The 17,415-nt window shown below is 54.5% G+C and overlaps 2 protein-coding genes across 7 annotated transcripts; one reads left to right on the top strand and one right to left on the bottom strand.

The window, feature by feature from the left end:
- Nucleotides 1-67: 67 nt before the first annotated feature.
- On the bottom strand, nt 68-11,329 carry LOC113627210 (putative F-box/LRR-repeat protein C02F5.7). Its single transcript, XM_027119631.1, is given in 6 exon segments — nt 68-250; nt 318-539; nt 731-1,153; nt 1,155-1,229; nt 2,382-2,672; nt 11,087-11,329. Coding segments are annotated over 6 exon segments (1,431 nt in total). The 5' UTR covers nt 11,324-11,329.
- On the top strand, nt 1,101-17,324 carry TMEM208 (transmembrane protein 208). 6 transcript variants are annotated; one of them, XM_027119625.1, is made up of 8 exons: nt 1,101-2,123; nt 4,681-4,872; nt 14,341-14,585; nt 15,219-15,314; nt 16,063-16,122; nt 16,204-16,340; nt 16,857-16,941; nt 17,041-17,324. In XM_027119625.1, exons 3-8 carry the CDS (start codon nt 14,580-14,582, stop codon nt 17,176-17,178), a joined length of 522 nt encoding a protein of 173 aa, XP_026975426.1. In that variant the 5' UTR covers nt 1,101-2,123; nt 4,681-4,872; nt 14,341-14,579; the 3' UTR covers nt 17,179-17,324. The 6 variants fall into 6 exon arrangements, with proteins under 6 accessions (XP_026975426.1, XP_026975425.1, XP_026975429.1 ...); XM_027119624.1 differs by lacking the exon at nt 1,101-2,123 and adding an exon at nt 2,553-2,658; XM_027119628.1 differs by lacking the exons at nt 1,101-2,123; nt 16,857-16,941 and adding an exon at nt 2,553-2,658 and having other exon boundaries at nt 17,041-17,323.
- Nucleotides 17,325-17,415: the final 91 nt, after the last annotated feature.

The following is a 17,415-nucleotide window of genomic DNA, read 5'->3' as shown; positions in this document are numbered from 1 at the left end:
CAGGTCAAGAGGCCAGGCCTCTGGAGGTGACAGAGGCTGAGCCACAGGGCTGGTTACTGACCTGGCCTCAGAGTGTTAGGGTCAGGTCAGCCTCTCCCACGAAGCGGGACTGGACGCAGGTCACCTCAGGCAGTTGGGCTTGGAAGCGCCTGACGGAAGCCATGCTAATGCCAGGACACATGGCCACATCTGCCATCCGGAGCTGCTTGCACGCCTGCCCAGTGGAACCCAGCGTTCCGCAGGGAGGCCACTGGGCGAGCGCTTGACCCGGCACGGGGCCCCAGCCCAGCCCCTACACTGTGCAGCACCGGACACACTCACTGCTCCGAGCGCTGACTGCACCTGGACAGGTTGAGGTGCTGCAGCCTTGGCCAGGAGCCGGCTGCCTGGACCCAGCCCTCGTCGCTGAGGCGGCTGCAGTGACTCAGCACCAAGCGCTCCACGCTGGGGCAGCCTCTGGCCGCAGCCAGCAAGCCCTTGTCTGTGAGTGCTGGCAACAGGCTCAGTGACAGCCGCCTCAGCTGGGGGACCTGGAGCACCTGCGAGGATGGCGGGGGGCGGGTGGTGTGGTGCTGGAGCCCTTCCAGCTTCCCCCACCCCCAGCCAGAGGAATGGCTACGGGCAGCAGAAGCCAATGAGAAATGACTTTTTCCAGGCAAAAAGTGGGTTGGCCCTGACCGCTGGTTTCAGCTGCAGGGCCTTCAGCCTATCCACATCCCCAGCCCCACACCTTGGTCAAACTGGCATCAGTCAGCTTGCTGCAGGCTGTGAGGTCCAAGTCCCGTAGGGCCTGCAGCGTGACTAGGGCGGGCCCTATGGCCAGGGAGAAGGGTCCTTTTGCGGCTGGAGGCCCGATGCCCAGCTCTCGGGGTGGCTGTGAGAGGAAGCCCCTGCTTCCCAGATTCCTCCTGAGTTTGGCCTTCAGCTGCTCCCAGAGACAGGCGCAGGAGGGGCAGGAGGGCAGCTGAGCCCAGGGACCGCCCCGCCTGCCATGACCTCGAGGGTCCCACACCTGCGGCCCCTGCAGAGTCTCCTCACTTGGTTGCCCCAAGCCCAGAAGCCCCCGGTCACGGAGCTCCTTGCACCAGGCCAGGTGCGGGACTGACAGGTGGGTGAGGTAGGTGCAGATGGCCTGCACGGTCCGGTTGGTGAGGGGCCACGCAGGAGGATAAGTCTAGAACCCTGAGGCTTGGGCCCAGTGCTGGCATCAGGGAGAGCACTGAGGCGTCCTAGGAGGGAAGTGGAAGAGGGAGAGGGCAATGGAGTGGTGGCTTGTGCCTGTGTCACCGGGCTTGGCGGGGGTCACTAGGAAGGTTCTGCCCAAGGTTCCAGCCCCACAGGCAACAGGAAGCTGCCACAGGGTCCACGGAAGGAAGCAACAATATCCCTGTGCTGGTGAGTGTCGGAGTGGACCTGGTGGGCTGCAGTGGTGGGAAACCAGGAGAAAAGCAAATGCCTAGATTGGCTGGGGCAGGAAGGATGCAGGTGAAAGTTTCTAAGGTGTTCACCCTGCCTGTGCTCCCAGAACCAGTGGTGGACATCTGATTCTCGCTAAGCCAATCAAATATGCTCCCTCTAGGACTGTGAGGTCACAGGGCGGGTAGGGCTGCCACCACCAGGAGCAGGAACTAAGGGCAGAACAGAGGAAGCTGCTTTGTAGAGGGATGCAGAGACACGGGAAGGCGGGGCCCCAGAGAGAGCAGCTGAGAGACGCACAGTGGTGAAGCCGTGAGGATGGAGTAGGGCAGGGGAAGAGGGGCACTTGGAGGAAAAGGCTGAGATGCTTTTCAGGTGGGCAATGCTCTGGGCACAGTGCTAGATTGAAGTAATAATCTGCTAAAGAGGAAGAGACTGACACTGCAGGAAGACAGGGACGCCACCCAGAGGGACAGGGCTGAGCCCTATTGAAGGAACTGGCTTCAGTCAAGAAATGACCCTTCTGCTCCCACGTCACGTTACCTCCCTCGGGCCCTGCCTGAACCATGACTGCTGTGTAACCTTGGTACCCCTTCCCCGCAGGGCTCGGTTCTGTCACCCCTTTCATCAGCCTTCCTGGCCCCCAGAACACCCACCCTCACTCCCCTTCCCAGACTGCAGTGGTCACCAATCACTTGGCTCGTGAGGTATGTGCCACCTTGTGGGCTGGGCCCCCTGGTCTCCTGGACCTCCCTCTACCTGGACCCACTGTGGGGCTGCGGGGAGGAGTGCTGGCAGCAGCCCTGTCTGTCTAGGCTCCTTTCCTCTTCCCGACTGTGTCCCCAGTTCAGCTCTAACTACTCCTTGGACACAAACACTGGGCGCCTCCCTGGCGCCACGCTCCCAGTTCCCCCAATCCCTGGTCCTGGTGAGGAAGGAAGGAAGGAAGGGGATGGGACGCTCACCTTGAGTGAGGAGCAGTAGGCCAGGCTGAGGGAGGCCAGTGGGTGTGGAGCTCCGCACACCAAGCCCAGGGCCTGGGCCGATTCCCGCCCTCTCACCAGGCAGCACTCGGCCATGTCGAGGCTCTGCAGCTCCCGCAGGCCCCTTAGGGCTGAGTATCTTGCATCCGTCAGCCGCTGCAGCTTCCTCAGGCTCAGGTGCCACAGGCGCCGCAGGCCCCAGCTCACAGCCAAGAGTGCCCCGTCAGCCAGTTCTGAGCAGCCGCTGAGGTCCAGGAAGGTAAGGCCTGGTTGCTGGTGGCAAAGGGTGGCCACAGCCTCTGTGGAGAGGTCCCGGCAGCTGTGCAGGCTCAGCTCCTGCAGCTGCAGCCCAGCCACCTGGCCCAGGGCCTGCAGGGCCTCGGGTGGCAAGCCAGTGCCACTCAGGCCCAGGGCGTGCAGCCTACCAGCCTGCTCCTTCACGAATTGCAGCAGGTTGCGGAAGGAGAGTTGGGAAGGGGAGGAATCCTGGGGGCCGATGGAGCCCTGGGCTGGGCCTGGCTCGAAGGTGAGGTGGCAGCCGGCCAAGGAGAGGCGCTCCAGGCTGAGAACTCAACTGCTGAGCTGGTTGAAGCTGAGATCAGTCAGGTCCCGCAGGCTAGCCAGACTGAGCTCATGGAGGCCGCTCAGTGCCTGCTGGACCCGCTGTGCTGTCTTGGGCTGAGCTAGCAGCATGCCTGACGTGAAAAGGCTGTTGCAGCCACTGAGGTCAAGGAAACGCAGGGCCGGGCAGCCCAGGATCAGGGCCACGAAGGAGGCCTCTGTGGGGCTGCCCAAGGCACAAGCTCTGCAAGTGCAGGCCCAGGTGGTAGGCAACAGACTGCAGCACCTGGTGTGAAGCCGGCGAGCCATCCAGGTTGGTCAGGCTGATGCAGCAGATGCCCCTGAGACCCAGGCTCTTGACGGTCGGAAGGGAAGCAGAGGACACGGGGATGTTGTACCTACGTTGGCCTATGGGACAGCAGCGGGCCTGGGGTTAACCCTCTGGTCTCAAGAGTGTGCTGGCCATCGGGTCTGGGGGCAATTCACTGGCCAGAATTCGAGGGCAGGTCAGGGAAGGGGTTTTCTACAATGGGGACCCACTGTGGTGTGTGGTGTCATGTGTGCTTGAGGGGGTGCTGTTGGGAAGTGGAAGCTGGGAGGATGGGTCCCACTGGGGGTCCAAGGGGATGACTATGAGGGGAGGACAGGAAGGTTAGTGACGGACGGGACTGAATGCCTATGGAGGGCCTGGGCCAGAGTGGGGACTTAGCATGCTGAGTACAGGAGGGCTGGGGGGGACCTGGAGGAGAGCCAGAGAAGCCCCCCGGCAGCAGGAGGACAAAGTATGCTGGACCTCAACTTTTGGGACTTTCAGAAGGTGGCCCTGAGACCCATGGACTCGGCTCCAAATCCAGGTCCTCAGCTTGGCCTTAGCTAAGCAGTCAGCCTCCCCCACTTTCGCGAGAGCATATAAATAGCCCTCGGAACAGCTGAGGGCGGGAAGAAGGTACGCAGGTGTTGCTCAGCACAATCCCCCATGGCCCAGATGCCAGAGATCTGGGACAGGCAGTGAGGCCAAGGTCCCCTGGTGGCCACACACATTCAGTGTCTCAGCCACATGAATGTTTGCAAAAATGGGTTTTGTGTGTGAGTGAAAACGTGCTCATGCACTGAGTGTGGTGTGCGCATGCGTGGGGGCGTGGGCGCGCTCACAAGTGTAGGCCCTTCAGGCTCGAGAGTTCAAGATGTGCTTGTGAGCCCTGGGGCTCTTTAGAGGGTCTGTCGTATCTGTCCAGGTAAGGAGGGAGAAGCCTCCCGTTTCTGTGGGCAGGAGTTCATAGGATGAATTTCAGAGGCAGGGAGGAAGCTGAGTTGGCCCTGCCGTAGAGGAACAGGGGAGCGAGCGCGGGGAGCACACAGTCGGAGTTGGGTGGGGCCGGGAGGCAAGCTCAGGGCTAAGTTGTTGTGGGAAAAAGCTGGCTTGTTTACGAGTTTGGGGAGCCTCCAGTGAGGGAGATGTTTTCGTGGAACCTTCCCTGATCTTGTGCCAGAAGGAGCCAAAGGACAGTAGCTACAGGAATGTGTGGAACTGGTCTGTGGGGGGAGGGAGAAGAGGACTTGGCTTCTAAAATCCTAGCCCCATTTCTCTACCCCTGACCAATGCCCAGGTTGCAGGCAAGTGGTACTCAAAGGCTCTTGTTTTCACAAGCAAGCTCCCCAAAAAACCTGTCCTGTGAGTAACGGCAAGAACAAGCTGACATTCCTTGCTTGTTCCCCACAGAACATCATCAAAAAGGAACCAGAAAGGTAGAAATGACGCCTAATACGCACTCCTGTTGATAAGATACTTATCAACAGGATTCTCCCAGGAAGACGCACGGAACTCATTCCCAGGTGTGGAGAATCAGCCTGGCTTCTGCCCCAGAGAGAAGCAGCTGACTATGGCTGTCCTCACGGGAAGGAGGAGCGTACGGTAAGAGGGAGACCAGCGCCGGGCGAATTTCACGGGAATCAGGGTGTCAAACCAGGTTCCCATTTCAGACCCTGTGGTCAGTATGGATGAGAGGAGCTCTCCCCACAGATTCCCCGCGTGGACACTGGGAGACAGTGGGGTAGTGGGGACTCCGAGGACCTGGGTCCCTCTCTCAGATTTAAGGAGAGCTGGGGAAGATCTCAGTGTGTGAGGTTCGGGAGGGTACCGAAAAGATCAGGGAGAAAAGGTTCTAGAAAGGAAAGGTAAAGCGTGCCTCCAGCCCTTTCAAAGCCCTGCAGTGACGACAGATGAGCCAATCTGATGATGAGTAGAATGAACTCTGGCTGGGGGAGTGCAGAGCGGTGCTGGTTGCCAGGCAGCACCTGCCCCCAATAGTCACATGCCACCCCCGCAGGCCCCAGCTCCAGCAGCCTCCAGTCTTCCTTCTTTCCCTGTCTTCCTGAGCCCTGGCTACCAGGAAAGTTCTTCCCTCTCCCAACTGCCTTCCTGTGAACAAGGTAGATGAACAGCCCAGCGTCCAAGTACAGGGCTGGCAGGTGGCAGCAAAAGCTACCCAATAATGGGGCAGGGCCTGGCCTAAAGGACTTCCAGCTATGGGGCCAGGGTGAGATTTTAGACTGCCTCCTTGCTCCCCACTGTTTTTCTTGGTGGGGAGGAGGAAGCCTCTAAGCCATCACCGAGGTGGTCTACCTGGGACTCAAATACAGGAGCCCAGGAGCAGCCTGTTAGGGATAATTATCATCTGTGGGGGCAGAGCAGCAGGCTTCTGGGTTCTGGTCCTTGGCCCCAGTGTAGGAAAGTCCCCCTTCCCAGGCCCTAGGAAGATGCTTCTAAAGGCCTAAGGGAGGACTACACAGGTACCTGCTCCAGCTTCAGCCGCCCCATCACAGAGGGGCCGACTAGCCCCCTGGGCTCCTCCCTTTCCAATGCCGGCATCTTAAGAGTAAATGCGAAATCATTTGGAAAATGCCCTAAACTTGCTAAAAGCAATACATGTCCCTTGACTGTGAGAGGCCAGGACTCTGTCATAACTACTGAAGTCCTGAGCTGAGATGGCAGGCCTGTGTGCAGACTTGAAAAGCCATCTGACGGAGACGTGGCCCTCCTGTCTGCTGGCACAGGAATCCAAAGTTAACACGCCTGTTTTCCAGAAGCCCTTTGAGAAAAGATATGCCCTGGTGCCCAGGGGCTTTGGTCTCCAGAGAGGAGTCAGACCTTGGGGGTCATTTCCAGAGGCGTTATAGACGCCTTGGGCAGGAGAAGGCCGCAGGGGGTGGGAGCCGTCCTGAGTTCTTCAGTGACCAGCCCAGTGGCAGGCAAATAGCACCCCCGCCCCGGTACGGACAGAGCCTGGGTGTATTGTTGGGGTGCTGCCTTTGTCTACCTTCTTATTTGAGAAAAAATGGAATTAAGTGGGGGCAGGTCAGGGAGAATAAGAAGTCGCCAAGTCTAGTATCCTAGCCTGGCCTGGAGCCATATAGGCCCCAGCTTGGCCTTGGTCAGCCAGAATCTTCTGTAGCACCTACTAGCTGGGGCTCCACCTCCTTATCAAGCTGCTGAGCCCTGGGAGATGGTTCCTGCCAACAGGGTTCCGCAGATTGGTCTCTGGGACATGGTGCCGGCAGGGCCCTAGATGCTCAGGTATCTGTGGCCTGGCTTCCCAGCACTCCCAGCCCTGGGGGTGGAGTGGGGGACTGAGTTTTGCAGAGGCACCAAACGGGTCTTTGTCAATGTTCTATCTGGAGTTCCGAGTTAGCTGGAGAAGCCCCAGTGCTAAAATGGTAGACTCTACGATCCCAAACTCTGACCCTGGTCTCCTCCTTTTCCTCCCTCCCTTACTCCTATACCAATCTCACCTTTATCCCCGGGGACTGACTGCCCACTTGGCTTCTTCTATGCTCTCCTTCTTTGCTGGACTCCAAGAGGCCTCCCCCGGATTACCTCTCCTCAGGGTCCTTGTGGCCCTGCCCGTCATGCTGCTGTCTGTGCCCATTCTCCTTGCCCCCTGCCTGGCCAGGGATGATGAGACCGCTGCCTCCTCTGGGTGTGTGCTGGGGATACAGAATTCTGCCCGAGGAAGCCGTGGCCTGCCCTCGTGCCTGCACTGTCAGCACTGGCCTGCCCACTCCCACCTCCTCACTGCCTCCCCGTCTCTTCTCACTCCCCTCAGACTTCTCTCCAAGCCCACTATCTTCTCCAGCCCCTGACGCTACTGTAGCTCCCTCCCCTCACTCCAGCCTTCTCCGAGATGACCTGACCATTTCAAAAAGAAACCAAAGCCCCTTAGGTGGGAAGGCCCTCCCTTTTCCCTGTTCACATCCACCAGCCCACCCCTGGCAGGACCGATCCTAACCTCCTTCCCTCTCCTGCTCTTTGGTTCAGGGTGACCCCCTTCTCCCGGCCTACTGAGCCTGTCCCCCACCCTCTCCTCTGAGAACCCTGCCTTTCCACTGCTCGTTCCCCAGAGTCCACAAACACCCCGGAGTCTTAGCAAAGGCCTCCCTTGATCCTGCATCCCCTCTTCTCACCTTTCACCCCCTCCCCTCCACTGTCAAGCTTCTTGGAAGCACATGGGCGCCCACACCCACTGTGGCCACCTCTTTACCATGGCTTTGCCCACTTACCCCTCCACCACTGTCCCCACAGAATCACTCATTCCCAACAACAGCTCCTCTCTGGCAAGGTCACCAGCATCTGGGGGCTCCCCTGAAGACTTCCCACAAGTGTCCTCTCTGCCATGCCATGCTGCCTGCTATGGATGGCCAGTCTCCCCTGATGCTCTCTCCCACTGGGGGTTCTGAGACTCTGCCCTCTTGGCTCTCCTACCTTCTAGGCTGCTTTCCATTCAGGGTCACCAAAGAAGAGAAAGACCCAGTCCGTAGAGGGTTATCCATGGGTTGTTCCATTCTAACACACACACACACACACACACACACACACACACACACACACACACACACACACACACACACACACACACACACACGCAGTTTCCCTCCACGTGCACCCAGCAGACTCCATCCCATTCCAACTACTTTGTTTTCCACACCTTCTTCCTGAGCACCAGATACTGGGAGCCACGATCTGATGGACCTCTCTCCAGATTCAAGGATGCAATATGCCCAAATCTGAGTTTACTGTCTTATTGCTGGTCTCTGGCCCTTTTCCTAAACTCTCAGTGCCCTCTACCACATCACCTAAGTCAGAAATCTGGGAGTCATCCTAGACCGCTCCCTCACATCCACAGTGATGAAAGTCCTTTCCATTCCATCTCTTTGATACATTGTGATATGTCCCTCTGCTCCCCCCTCATTGCTCTGCCTTAGTTCAGGTGTCCTTATTGTCTGTCAGAAATACATTAAGCAGTTTCCTCCTGATCAGGGTCCGGGCCCCCAGTCTCCCTGGCTCCAGTCTATCCTTGGTATTGTCACCAGGGTGGTCCTTACAAAAGGCAATTGACGACACTCTCAGGCCCTTTGATGGTTCGCCACTGCATAGCACGGAGACTGAGCTTCCTGACTGGCACTCAAGCCCTTCTATTGCCTCGTGGCCCCTGGCTGGGTTCAGCTGTTTTCTGTTTATTTTTGGGGGGGGGGTCTGACCCCTCACCTACTCCGACTTGTCTATTTAGCAAGCATTTATTCCTCCCTGGGGATTTCGCCCGAACATCCCCTTCTCCATGAAGTCTTTCGTGAATCTTCTCTCTGCAACCTTGGTGAGCCTCATACGATTTTGAGTGCAGCACCCTACCCCCTCCTTTTGGCTTGTGCTGTCTCCCTCTCACTATCAACTCTGGGTGCTGTGTCAGCCCCAGCCCTGCACTCCTAGGGCTCAGCAGAGTGCTGGGCACAGACAGGCAGTATCACCACCTGAGTGAGTGAGGCCCCTCCCTGTGTCTCTGGTAACTTCCCATCTTCCTCCTGCTGTGTGAATATTCCAAACCTCTGCTGAGGCCCTGGCCTCTGCCTCCTACTTACTCCCCTAAGACAACCTGGCCTCCACGGTCACCACACAAAGAACCCACCAGCCTTTAAGGAACTGCCTCAGCAAACAGCTTCACATTGCCGCCCCCACCCCTTCACTTCCTCAGGAGAGGTGACATCCTCTCCATCCTACCCAAGACCAAGCCTTGTTCACTGAAGCCTGTCTGGCTGCCACCTCAGGTGGTGGCTGCCATTCCTGACCTCTCTCCTCCCTACACTCACTAGTGACTCCTTCAGCACATAAACACATTAGCGATTTCTCCCAGTTAAAATCCTTTGTTTAGCCCACCTCAACTTCTCTTTACAATTCTATTTATTTTCTTCTTTTCATGGGGAAATTTCTTGCAAGTGAGGTCATCCTCTACATATCCTTTGTTCTCTCATTCACTCTTCAACCTACCTGGCCTTTTTCCCCAGATGCCAAATGTTACTGAAGCCATTGGTGACCACCCTGTATGTCAAACATCACGGACACTATCTGTTCTTTATTTTCTGGACTCTTTGTGGGATTTGACACTGTTACTCATCCACTCAACACTTGAAATGCTCTTCACCTTTGACTTGTGTGTCCTCCTCTCGCTGGGATCTCCTCAGCCCCCTCTGTAGGCCCCTCCTCCTCTCCGTGCCTTTGGACTGGTGTCCGCTCGGGGCTGTTCTCTGTGGCCTTCAGGGCTCCTCGCGCTCTCCCTAGGGGAAGGGACTCAGATCCATGGCTTAAACGCCCACCTGTTCTTTAATGACACCCACATATATATTTATTACCTAGACCCTTCTCTTGAATTCCTCTCTCAGAAACCCAACTGCCAACTGGATCTCACCATTTAGATGTCTTATACTTCAAATTTTCAACAAGTTCAAATCAAATTCCTTTAGACACTAAGCTCAATGACACTGGAGAGAGAACTCAACAACAGACCCTACTTAAACACACACATTTAATATATGACAGACGAGGCTTCCAACTCATTATACATAAATGGTATTTGGGCTATTTGAAAACTAATCAGTTTAGCTCCTTACCTTAGAGCATAAATCAAAATAAATTACACCAATAAAAAATATAATTAATATAAAAATTCAAACCATAAAACACAAGAAACAATTTTGCTGTGAGCCTAAAACTGATCTAAAAAGTAAATTCTAATTAAAAAGAAAGACACAAAATATAAGTATATATTTATCAGATCTCTGAAGAGAGGCAAAGGATCTCTAAAGCAATGGAAGAAATAAGAAAGAAAAGAAGTTCAGAATCAACAACCTAGAAATTTAACCTCATAAACAAACACATATCTACAAATCAAATTAAAAGGCAAATATATTAGGAATGTATTTCAATAAATATGTAAAAGGTTAATCTCTTTAATTATAAAAAGTTCATACAAATGGATAAGAAAAATACTAAGACCCCATAGCTAAATGGACAAGGAACACAAATACACACAAGAGGGAAATGCAAATGGCCAGCCCACGAGAAAACTGCTCAACCTCAGTGATAATCAAAGACGCCAAAATTGAAACAAAGAGCTATCGTTGCTGCCCTTCAGACGAGCACAGATGCCTGCATTCACCTCCTAGTGGGCTGTCTCCCTGCACTCCGACTCGCCCTCTCAGTCCACTCTGCACTGCAGATGTCTAAGACACAAATCACCACATGTCACTCCCCTGCCTCATATTTCTTTAAAGGTCCCACGGTGATAACCAGGAGAAAGTCCCAGCAACGCCACCTGGCACCTCTCTTGCTGTCTGACCCCTTTCTAGCCTCATCTCCCACCACTTCTCACACACACACCTAAGTTCCAGTCATAGGGAACCTGTGTGGTCGTTTCCAGACCTATTTCACATTTTGGTGCCTTCACCTGTGCTGATATGAGTTCTGGAAGACCAACCTTCATCCTCATCCTATTCCTTCAGGAAGCCTTCCCTGAGGCTGCCAGTCTCCTTCGATGTCCTTCTTCATGTCCCCATGGCACCCTTCATTCCAGTGTCACAGCACCGAGCACACGACATCATGATCACTCACATATTTGTGTTTCTCCTTCACTGGACTAGGAGCTTCTCAGGGGAGTTTTATTCATCTGTAGAGCCCCAGCACTGTACCCAGAGCCAAGCATGTATGAATAAGTATGCAGGAATGAGTGGATGAATGATGCATGAGCAGGGCCAGGAGCAAGCTGAAGTGAGAATGGGCCAGGTGAGGGCGGGTACCTTACCTCCCGAAGGGCATTCTGGGCTGCACAGCACCAAGCCCGACTCACGAGGGAGGCCTCTTTCTGATCTGACAGAGGCAGGAAGCTCAGAATATATGTGAGCATCTGAGGGAAAAAGAATGGGCATTGGGGGCTGTTAGTGCTGGTGGGGGCCTTTGGAACCTTCTCCAGCTGATAGCACAGTAGGTCAGAGGGGACTAGAGCACTGGCTTCTAGTTCATCTTGGATCCTAAGCTTCATGGAGTCTTCACTTCCCCTCTCCAGCCGCCAGGTATCTTTACTGGGAACAAACCTCTCCTGAGCACCACCTGGATGCAGGTTTGCTCTGACTGATAAAAATCAAACTTCCTGCTCAAGTTGGTAAAAAGAACCTGGGCATTGGGACCAGATAAACCTAGTTTAGATCCTTATTCTCTCAAGTGACCTCTCCGAGCCTTATGTTCCTTATCTATAAAAAGACAATTGTAGTGAGATTTAAATGGGTTGTTGTGACAATTAAATAACATGGTAAAGCGTCTTGCATAGGATCTAGAACACAGCAAATCAGGTGTTCCTTCTCTGATCTTCAGGAAGTTACACTGGGACCGCACTCTTTTCCCATCTTCTTCACTGCCAACTAGGCTACTCAGCTGACTGTTAAGATTCTCAGCAAGAAAATCTTAACAGCCTGGTAGGCTTAGACTCTCACTCCACCTACGCTCTGTGAGGCTGGGGGTGTGTGGGAGTGGAGGCCCTGTTAGGGACTGGGGAAGGGAGTTGCCTGTGAGACCAGGAATTATCTGATATTAACTATTCTTTTCTTCTGGAATCTTCCCTCCTTGACTTCTGTGATGCTGTGTTTTCTAGGGCTCCACTCACCACTCCAACTGCCCTGTTTCTGGATTCTTCTGTGGCTCCCAGGGTTCAGACCTGGGCCTTTCAGTCTGTTACTTTCTAGGATAGTAAATTCATTTGCATGGCTTTAACAGTTACCTCTATAGGAATAACCAGCAATTCAATATGGACATATTGTTTTATCATTAATGTGCTAGTTTAGTATTGCCAACTCTCCACAGGATTCTTCATCCAAATGTTTTACCATCACCTTCATCTCAACCTCAGTCCAAAGCAGCCCCTCCTCCCAACTTTCCAGCCCCTGAGCTTCAATGCCAACAGTGCATCTCACCTGATGATCCTGATAATACTGTGTACTCTTCATGCTCTTCTGTCCCTTGCTCTCAGATATAGGTGTAAAGCACAGGCTTTAGGCCAGGCTAACTTAGACTCATTCAAATCCCAGCTCCACAGATTCCTAGCTGTGTGACCTCAGGCAAGGTACTTGAACTCTCTGAGCCTCAGTTTCCACACCTGTAAAATGGGGATATTAAAAATCTAGATCATAGTCTTATGATGGGGATTAAATTATATATACATAATATAATTTATATATATATATATATATATATATTTAATAGATATAATATGCTTCACATCTAGTAGGTTGTCCATAAATGGTTCCTGGATTGCTGTTACTAATATTTCTGCCTTTGAAAACTTACCACCTTAGTAGCCCAGATCTTCATCACCCCGCCTTCATTCCTTCCACAATTTCCCACCTGATCTCCCTGCATCCAGGCTCATCCTTGCTAATCATTCCTCACAATGCAACAAGGTTAATTTTCCTAAAACACAGCTTCCATCTCAGTGCACTCTGATGAAAACCTTCAGGGTTTCCCAGTCCCCTCAAGACAAAATCTCTTCTCCTGGGTCAGCACTACCAGGCCTCCATGCCTGACTGGACCCCTGATTCCAGAGCTTCCACAATCCAGTCTCCTCACTGTCCTACAAACACAGCATGTCTATTTCCTTATTTCCTTTTGCCTATGTGGACCTTTTCCCCAGCCCACTCTGATCTCTTCTTTTCTTCTCTGATCCTAGTACACAGAAGGTACTCAGTCAGTACTTACTGGATTGCATTAAGTAAGGATGGACAGTCTTTTACCTCTATTTTCACCAAAGGTTTGCTCAAGGAAGGGGTGGGAAGATAAAGCAGATCATTACTGAGAGGAGAATGACGGGAGAACAGCCTCTGGACCAGGGAGGCTAGGCATGGGCAAGAGAACACCGATGGGGACTGGGACTGATCACGCCCCTATCCCCAAGGGGAGGCAGGAAAACCTGACTGAGCCGAGGTAAGATAGTGGCCATCCTGTCTTCTGGGGCTCAGCAGTCAATCCAAGGAGCAAAGGGAGGGCAACAAACCTGTCCTCGCTGAGGGGAGGAAGCATGATTCTTTGAGCTGCGAAGCGGGGAGGCCTTTCTAGAGGGACCAGAAGAAGCAGTGATAAGGGTGGAGTGGCCACCCAACGAACCCCATCCCAAGGAGCTACTAGAGATATGACTGGTCATCTCTGAGATCTATGGGGATGGAACAGATATCCTCCGGGGCCAAAGGGGGAAAGGATGCCATCGCAGGGGGCTCACTGGGGTTGGAGCAGTCCTGTATTTGCTAAGGGAAAGGAGCACCATTCCAAGGGCTGTTGGGGAAAGGGTGGCCTGTCTCCCTTGGGCTGAGGGAGGGGGTTGCCAGCTCTCAGGGGAAAAGGGATGAAGAGACCATCCCAAGAGGCCACTGGGGACAAAACTTATCATCTCTCTCTAGATAACAGCGGCAGAGTGGTCTTGCTCCAGGCTAAGGAGAGGGAGCAAACATCCCATGGGGTAAAGGAAGCAGGGATGGCCATCACTAGGGGTCGAGGGAGCGGGGAGCAGGCCTGTCCCCGGTGAGGGAACTCAGAGACCATGCCCGAAGTTGATGGGAGGGGGCAGTCTGTTTTCCACCGCCAGGGGAAGGGGCACCCTTCTCTCGGGGAGGAGGGAATAGAGCGACCATTCCAAGGGGCCAATGGGGATAAGATCGGTTTAACCTTCGGGGATGATGGGATGGAGCGGACATCTTCCAGAGCTGAGGGGGAGGGGCGGCCATCTCAAGAGATGCAGGGTAGGCAGAGGCCCTGTCCTCGCTGAGGTGACAGAGCGGCCATCTCTTGGGGCCGATGGGGAAGGAGAGGATGGTCGCCCAAGGTAAGGGGATGGGGTGGCCCAAAGGCGGGGCCGTTACCCATAGCCAGCAGGTCCTTGGATCTCCCGGGCTGGTTGTTTCCGCCAGACGGGCGGGGCCAAGGCGAGCTGTCTGACAGCCGCTCCCCACAGCCTGGGACCCCGAGGGCGGGGCCTGTCCCGAGCTAGGCCTGAGGGCGGCCTCCTCTCACCTCCAGGGCAGAGATTCAGCCATCGCATCCCTGCCGCCTCCGCCCCCGCGCAAGGCTTTCTGGGAAGTGAAGTCCCACCGACTCTGGCGGGCGGAGCTTGGGAAGGAGGTGGATTTCCCACTTCCGTCCCAGTTGCTTACGATTTGGGTCTGCACCGGAAGTGCCTGTGCAGCAGATGTGGTACCAACTGAGTGCTGTTTCGGTCGCCCTCCCATCTTTCCCCGGCTGGGTATTTGCGTCGTACCATGGCGGTAAGGAGGGCGAGTAGGGCGGGGTCCGCAAGGCAAGGCACTCTCGGGGGACCGGGAGACTGAAAACAGAGGAAGGACATCAAGGGCAGTGGGTCGGCCAGAGGGAGGTGCCATCCGGTGGCTGGACCGTACTAGATTAAGCGGGGGAGTGGAGAGGCGCAGGAACGTACCAGAGCTGGTGCCGGAGAGGGGTGGGCGTCGGTACCAGACAGTGTCAGGCCTAGCTGGAGATCTGAGGGGCTTGAGGCGGGGTAGGCGTTAGCCCAGATCTGGTTTACTCTAGCAGAGGCCGGAGAGGGTCGCCATTCAAGCCCCCTCAGGGATCCCCTCTGAAGGGTTTGTCAGCCCAAAACTGGGCCTTATCAGAGGATTCAGGAGATACCAGCCTAGTGTTGGATTGTTCCCAGCCCGGGCAGGAGGCGGTCATTGCTGGGTGTGCTGGAAAGATGCTGTCAGCCCTAAGCAGGATGGTTTGGAGGAGGGGTGGACATCCCAAGAATTGTGCTAGCTTTGAGCACCGCGGAGACTCGGCTGAGGTGCAGATGAAACTCTGTAGCTAACCGGAATGGTGGGGAGGATAAGGAAGACCCTGGCTGATGAGGGTTCTGACAGCATCTCGTCATCTCTCTGCAGCCCAAGGGCAAAGTGGGCACGAGAGGGAAGAAGCAGATATTTGAGGAGAACAAAGAGACCTTGAAGTTCTACCTGCGAATCATACTGGGGGCCAATGTAAGTGCCTCCCTCCTTGCTTCTGTGCCCACCCAATGTTCCATAGCCCTCAGCTCTGTTTGGTGGGGTGGAGTGGTGGCAGTGTATGACAGCTAAAGCTCCAGAAGAAAACTCCAACTAAAAGTAAATGAGAAAGGATCGTGGCACAGAGAAAGTGCTGAATAGTCAAAACAAAAAACCAAAACCGAAATGAGGGTGTGAGTCTCAGATTGACTGGAGAGCCCTTCCATCCTAAACACACAGGGGCTTCTTTCCTGGGCTGAAATGTCGGAGGGGAGTCTGGGTATTCAGGAAGCAGACCTCTTCCCCCAACCGTATAAGAAACGACTTGTCTTCTTTCATCACCTGGCCTAATATCTTGGTCAGAGGTCCATGGTTTAGTAAGCTTTTTAGATTTCTTTTTCATTAAAAATTAAAATTTTTATTATTTATTTATTTATTTATGGCTGCATTGGGTCCTTGTTGCTGTGCATAGGCTTTCTCTAGTTGCAGCGAGTGGGGGCTACTCTTCGTTGCTGTGCGCGGGCTTCTCGTTGCGGTGGCTCCTCTTGTGGAGCACGGGCTCTAGGCACGTGGGCTTCAGTAGTTGTGGTGTATGGGCCTAGTTGCTCCGCAGCATGTGGGATCCTCCCGGACCAGGGATCGAACCAGTGTCCCCTGCATTGGCAGGCGGATTCCTAACCACTGCGCCACCAGGGAAGTCCCTAGTAAGCTTTTGATCACAGCCTGATCCTGTGTCTGCTTACAGGCCATTTACTGTCTTGTCACCCTGGTCTTCTTCTACTCATCTGCTTCATTTTGGGCCTGGGTAAGTGTCCTGCATCCTGGGAAGTGGGTAAGCACATAGGGTCAGTGGCTGGCCTTTGATACCCCCATTCTTGTTCGGCAGATGGCCCTGGGCTTTAGTCTGGCAGTATACGGAGCCAGCTACCACTCTATGAGCTCGATGGCAAGGGCAGCCTTCTCTGAGGATGGGGCCCTGATGGATGGTGGAATGGATCTCAACATGGAGCAGGGCATGGCAGAGTGAGTGTCCCCCGCTGTCAGCCCAGGTGAGCGGCGCCAGGGCTGGGGTGCTGGGGCCCAAGACCCACAGCTACCTGTGGAAGGGTGGAAGGGAGTTGAACTAGGGCCCATATATTATTTTTGTTTTTATTTTATTTTTTTTGCGGTACGCGGGTCTCTCACTGTTGTGGCCTCTCCCGTTGCGGAGCACAGGCTCCAGCTGCGCAGGCTCAGCGGCCATGGCTCACGGGCCCAGCCGCTCCGCGGCATATGGGATCTTCCGGGGCACGAACCCGCGTCCCCTGCATCAGCAGGCGGACTCTCAACCACTGCACCACCAGGGAAGCCCCTGTTTTTTTAATTAAAAAAAATTTTTTTTTTTTTTGGCTGTTCTGTGCGGCTTGTGGGATCTTAGTTCCCGGACCAGGGATCGAACCTGGGCTCTCAGCAGTGAAAGCATGGAGGCCTAACCACTGGACCGCCAGGGAATTCCCCGTCCACTATTTTTGGCCCTTGCAGCCTCCCTTCTATCCACAGGCACCTTAAAGATGTGATCCTACTGACAGCTATTGTGCAGGTGCTCAGCTGCTTCTCCCTCTACATCTGGTCCTTCTGGCTTCTGGTACGTGGGTCGTGGGCCTCCCAGCGAGGAGCTGGGGCATCTACCCCTTCTCTGCTTCCATTTCCTGCACCTGGCTTCAAGCTCCCTTTTCTCTCCTAGGCGCCGGGGAGAGCCCTTTACCTCCTGTGGGTCAATGTACTGGGCCCTTGGTTTACAGCAGACAGTGGCGCCCCAGCACCAGAGCACAACGAGAAACGGCAGCGCCGACAGGAGCGGCGGCAGATGAAGCGGTTATAGCCACTGACGTTGTGGCTACAGGTTTCTGGGCCCCGGGTGGCTCTATCAGGCTACATGGCCCCCATGCCAGGAGCAATGAGGGCCTAGTCCAAGGGCCAAAGGCAGTCTAAGGTATAGGATTGGTGAATAAATGGCTTACAATGTGGATAATGGCTGTGTGGGTGATAGAGATAAGGCAGGAACAGCCAGTCCTTTGGTATTTTCCTTCTGCTACAGGCACAGTGTGGTGGGTACTTT

This window comes from Aethalodelphis obliquidens, unplaced genomic scaffold (genome assembly GCF_003676395.1).
Source record: "Aethalodelphis obliquidens isolate GAN/ISIS:26980383/991018 unplaced genomic scaffold, ASM367639v1 scaffold20, whole genome shotgun sequence".
Taxonomy (NCBI): Eukaryota; Metazoa; Chordata; class Mammalia; order Artiodactyla; family Delphinidae; genus Aethalodelphis; species Aethalodelphis obliquidens.
This window is presented reverse-complemented; position numbering and strand designations above follow the sequence as displayed.